We start from the raw sequence: 4,295 nt of genomic DNA on the forward strand, positions 1-4,295 counted from the left end.
AAGTCTCTCCACCCTCCACCCACAACCCCCACCCCACACACACAAAACCCAAACAGCTCATATATAAATACACTCCTCCAGCTAGCGAAACCCAATTCAAAATTCTTCAGACTTTTTTGCTGTTCTTGTGCTTTGTTGCTTGTTTCGTAAGTCGTAAGTTTCTTCTTCCTCAGTTCAATTTTGTAAATAGTTATAAACTGAAAATACCTTCTATAGTTTCTTTAATTTGATGACATGGATTTTAGTCTTGCCTTCTTGCACTGAAATGAAAGTCGGCTTTTGGTTTGATAAGGTAAATTAGATTGAAAGGTTTCTTTTTTCCAGAAGATTGACAAGAAAAATTCAATTTTCATGTCAATTTGGTGGGATATGCCTTTTGCAGATGCATACAGTAGCTGTAGAAAACAATCTGCTAACATCATAATACTGAATCTTTTTCTTGGTCAACTAGGAGTTTATTGCAAATTCTGCAAATTTTCCAGAATCGTTTGAATTAATCCCCAGGAAAATATAGAATCATAGTTAAAAAATATTACCCCTTTTTGGATTGTGAACATGGGGTGTTCAAGTGTAATTTGTAAACTTAGTCAAGAAAATATGTCATATGAATCTGAGATAGTCTAGATTGCAATGACAAGTTCCTTGGGTGTAATGTCTTTGGAGCATGTTTCATGGGTCGTTGTTGTGGATCATGTTCTTTTTCATGCCATCTTTACAGAGTATGGGCAATTTGTTGTGCTGTGTACAAGTTGATCAGTCCACAGTTGCAATTACTGAGCAATTTGGCAAGTATCAAGATGTGCTTCAGCCTGGGTGCCACTGTCTGCCTTGGTTCCTTGGATTTCAGCTGGCTGGCCATCTCTCCCTCAGGGTGCAGCAACTGGATGTTCGCTGCGAGACCAAGACAAAGGTCTATTCTTTATTCCAAAACGAGAATTACATCGACTTGAAATATACTGTATTGATACTTCATAGCTGAATCATCAAAGTCTATCAAAATTGGCACTTTCACAAACATAAGTAGGTGATGGTTTTTCAGTATTTACACCTGTATGACATATACATTTATTGCAATAAATGTGCAGGATAATGTATTTGTCAATGTAGTGGCATCAATTCAATACCGTGCTCTTGCAGACAAAGCAAATGATGCTTTCTACCGACTAACCAACACTAAGGGTCAAATTCAAGCCTATGTTTTCGATGGTAGATATCTAAGATGTCTCTTTATATATATCTGATGATTTTCTCTTTGACTTGAGTTTTATTCTAACAAATTTATTTCTTACAATATATTGATTTCAACAGATAATGCTAACTTACACAAATCTACATTTTTATGTTTCTTCAGTCATAAGAGCAAGTGTTCCAAAACTCAATCTTGATGATGTTTTTGAGCAGAAAAATGAAATTGCCAAGGCTGTTGAGGATGAACTTGAGAAGGTAAGCCAAATCCTCAATGCTTCTTTTCACCGATATCATATATTGGATCTCATACAAGTGCCATTATGATCATGTACAGGCTATGTCGGCTTATGGATATGAAATTGTTCAGACACTTATAGTTGATATAGAACCAGATGAGCATGTTAAGAGAGCCATGAATGAAATCAATGCTGGTATGTCTTAAATCTTTCTCCTCTAATTAATAGCCTGTTTGGCCAAGTTCCGTTTTGGCTAAAAGTGCTTTTTTTGTGTGGCCAGAAATGCTTTTTTTCCAAAGTTAAAGTGTTCGGCCAAGCTTTTAGAAGGAAAAAATTGCTTTTGAATAGAAGCAAAAACAATTTTTGAGAAGTAGAAAAAAGTAACTTCTTCCGAAAGCACTTCTTTGAAAAGCACTTTTGAGAAAAATACACTTTGAAACACTTTTTAAAAGCTGCCAAATGTTAATTGCTGCTCAAAAGTGCTTTTCAAATTAATTAGCTGAACACAAACTGCTTTCCACCAAAAGTACTTTTTTGAAAAGCACTTTTCAAAATAAGCTGATTTTAGAAGTTTGGCCAAACATGCTATAAGCCTACTAATCGCGCGCTCTGTTTGTCAACTGCTCTCAGTAGATAATCTGAACAGGAATATATACATCACTGGATGGATTTTCCTTCCATTTGGAATGTGAATTATATTATGTAAAAGAAATTCTACACAAAGTTACATGACCGCTTTAGGAGTTGTAGTGCAATCTATGTCTACCAAGCTCTTCAAGGACTAGAATCTATTCTCTTTACCTGTTTAATGTTTTTTGGTTGGCCAAATTGAAGACTGTGATATTCTTATCCAATTTGTCTTGCTATTTGTATTTCTTAACTGTCTTCAACTTTGCAGCTGCTCGGATGAGGTTGGCTGCTAATGAGAAGGCAGAGGCTGAGAAGATTTTACAAATTAAAAGGGCTGAAGGAGAGGCAGAGTCAAAGTATCTCTCAGGATTAGGTATTGCACGACAACGTCAAGCAATTGTGGATGGTTTAAGAGACAGTGTGCTTGGCTTCTCAGTGAATGTGCCTGGAACCTCGGCAAAGGATGTTATGGACATGGTCCTTTTAACTCAGTACTTTGACACCATGAAAGAAATTGGCGCTTCCAGCAAATCATCTGCCGTGTTTCTTCCTCATGGGCCTGGTGCTGTAAGAGATGTCGCAAGCCAGATTCGCGACGGACTCCTTCAAGCTTCTACTCAGCATTAAATGTTCTCTGTCAGATATGTCAATGTGTTTCACTTGATGCAGCTATTTTCCCTTTTGTCTTTATTTTGTCAAGTGTGGATACATGTGGTGAGATTGACTTTGAAGTTGTGAATATACTACTATCCTATGTACAGAAGCATGTATGTTTTTGAAGATCTTCAGACCCTTTTTGAAGAATTCTGAATTGCTATCTGATATTTGGCAGCTTACCTTTATGCTTCATCAATATTATTTCCTTCCCTATTTTGCTCTACTGGAGCAATCTTGCTTCCCAATTATCAATCTTTCATTTCATGGTCCTTTGCTGAACAATTATCATCGGTTCACACATTAGATCCAATCCAAGATCCTTCAATTCACTATCCTACATACACATTAGAATTTCCTGCATACGTTTCACCTGTTGTAGATCAGGGTAATTTGGTGTAATAAATTAGATCATTTTGTTTAACGTCTATGGCAGGTTGTTGAAATCAGTATGTTAAAAGGCGTGGGCGTAAGGCGAGGCGTTTTACATATCCTCAGCGGAGCGTAAGTGTCACGTCCCAATTTCACCTATAGGTCGTGATGGCGCCCAACACTACAGCTAGACAAGCCAACTAATAAGTCAATCGTACATTGGTTAAACTTTTATTACAAGAAAATAATGAAATACCAACTTCTACCAATGTGTGTGCCAAGACCCGGTGTCACAAGTGCATGAGCATCTAGTAGATTATACAAAACTCCAAATACTGTTTGAAATGAAATAGACAGAATATAAATATAAGAAGAGACACTGGCAGCTGTAGAACGGCTCAGAAAGGCAGCTCACCACTATGCCTCGGGATGACGTGGGTATGTGATGATAGGTCCTCCACTAGTACATGTCTCAGATCCTGCACAAAAAGTGCAGCAAGTGTAGTATGAGTACGTAAACAACGTCTACCCAGTAAATATCAAGCCTAATCTCGAAGTGGTAGAGACGAGATGACCGACTTTGACACTCACTATGGGTCAATAGCAATAACTGAAATAAAATTAGAATATTTAAATCAGCATGATTTACAGAATTTACAATAATTTGTTTAATCAGCAGAAATAATCAAATTCCTTCAAATGTAACAATTCTCAATATATTAATTAAATTCCTTCAATTCAGATAAATTCCAATTTATCAATTAAATCTCATTTACAGGAGTAACAATTAATTCCATAAACAAGCAAGAATAATAATTCATTAAATTTCAAGAATTTTCCAATTTATTAATTAGCTTCTCAAGCTGAAATAAATTATTAAAGTATCGTGTAATTATTATTATTAAGCACGATTTCTGCCGAAGACGTACGGCCCGATCCAGAGTGTCGTGTACACTGCCGAGGGACGTGCGGGGCGATCCATAAATGCATCTATCCTTCTGAGGCGTTCGGCCCGCTCCACAAGAAAGGAGGACATTTTCTTATGTGCCTCCGGAAGGAGAGTATATTTATTATAAGGTAAATTCGGGAGGAGAACAATTTCTTTTAACAATTAATTGATTTAAACAGACAATCAAGCCTATGAGATTTCCATCCTTTAATATTTTTATCTAACAATTCACAATATATTCATATAGATATCAATTAATATAAATA

The 4,295-nt window shown here is 36.4% G+C and overlaps 1 protein-coding gene across 2 annotated transcripts; it reads left to right on the forward strand.

Annotated features, from left to right (window-relative positions):
* On the forward strand, positions 1 to 2,890 carry LOC104109580 (hypersensitive-induced reaction 1 protein-like). Of its 2 annotated transcripts, none has more exons than XM_009618913.4 (6): positions 1 to 153; positions 719 to 910; positions 1,086 to 1,206; positions 1,352 to 1,443; positions 1,523 to 1,619; positions 2,323 to 2,890. In XM_009618913.4, exons 2-6 carry the CDS (start codon positions 722 to 724, stop codon positions 2,679 to 2,681), a joined length of 858 nt encoding a protein of 285 aa, XP_009617208.1. In that variant the 5' UTR covers positions 1 to 153; positions 719 to 721; the 3' UTR covers positions 2,682 to 2,890. The 2 variants fall into 2 exon arrangements, with proteins under 2 accessions (XP_009617208.1, XP_009617209.1); XM_009618914.4 differs by having other exon boundaries at positions 8 to 146.
* The last annotated feature ends 1,405 nt before the right edge of the window (positions 2,891 to 4,295 follow it).

Source organism: Nicotiana tomentosiformis, chromosome 6, assembly GCF_000390325.3.
Source record: "Nicotiana tomentosiformis chromosome 6, ASM39032v3, whole genome shotgun sequence".
NCBI classification, from domain to species: domain Eukaryota; kingdom Viridiplantae; phylum Streptophyta; class Magnoliopsida; order Solanales; family Solanaceae; genus Nicotiana; species Nicotiana tomentosiformis.

What these genes read in the sequence shown, in the direction of transcription:
- LOC104109580 (XM_009618913.4), top strand. Translation starts at nt 722, where the DNA reads ATGGGCAATTTGTTGTGCTGTGTACAAGTTGATCAGTCCACAGTTGCA. An exon ending in GCTGCGAGACCAAGACAAAG is followed by an intron (nt 911 to 1,085) that starts GTCTATTCTTTA and finishes ATAAATGTGCAG; the next exon opens with GATAATGTATTTGTCAATGT. An exon ending in CATGAATGAAATCAATGCTG is followed by an intron (nt 1,620 to 2,322) that starts GTATGTCTTAAA and finishes TCAACTTTGCAG; the next exon opens with CTGCTCGGATGAGGTTGGCT.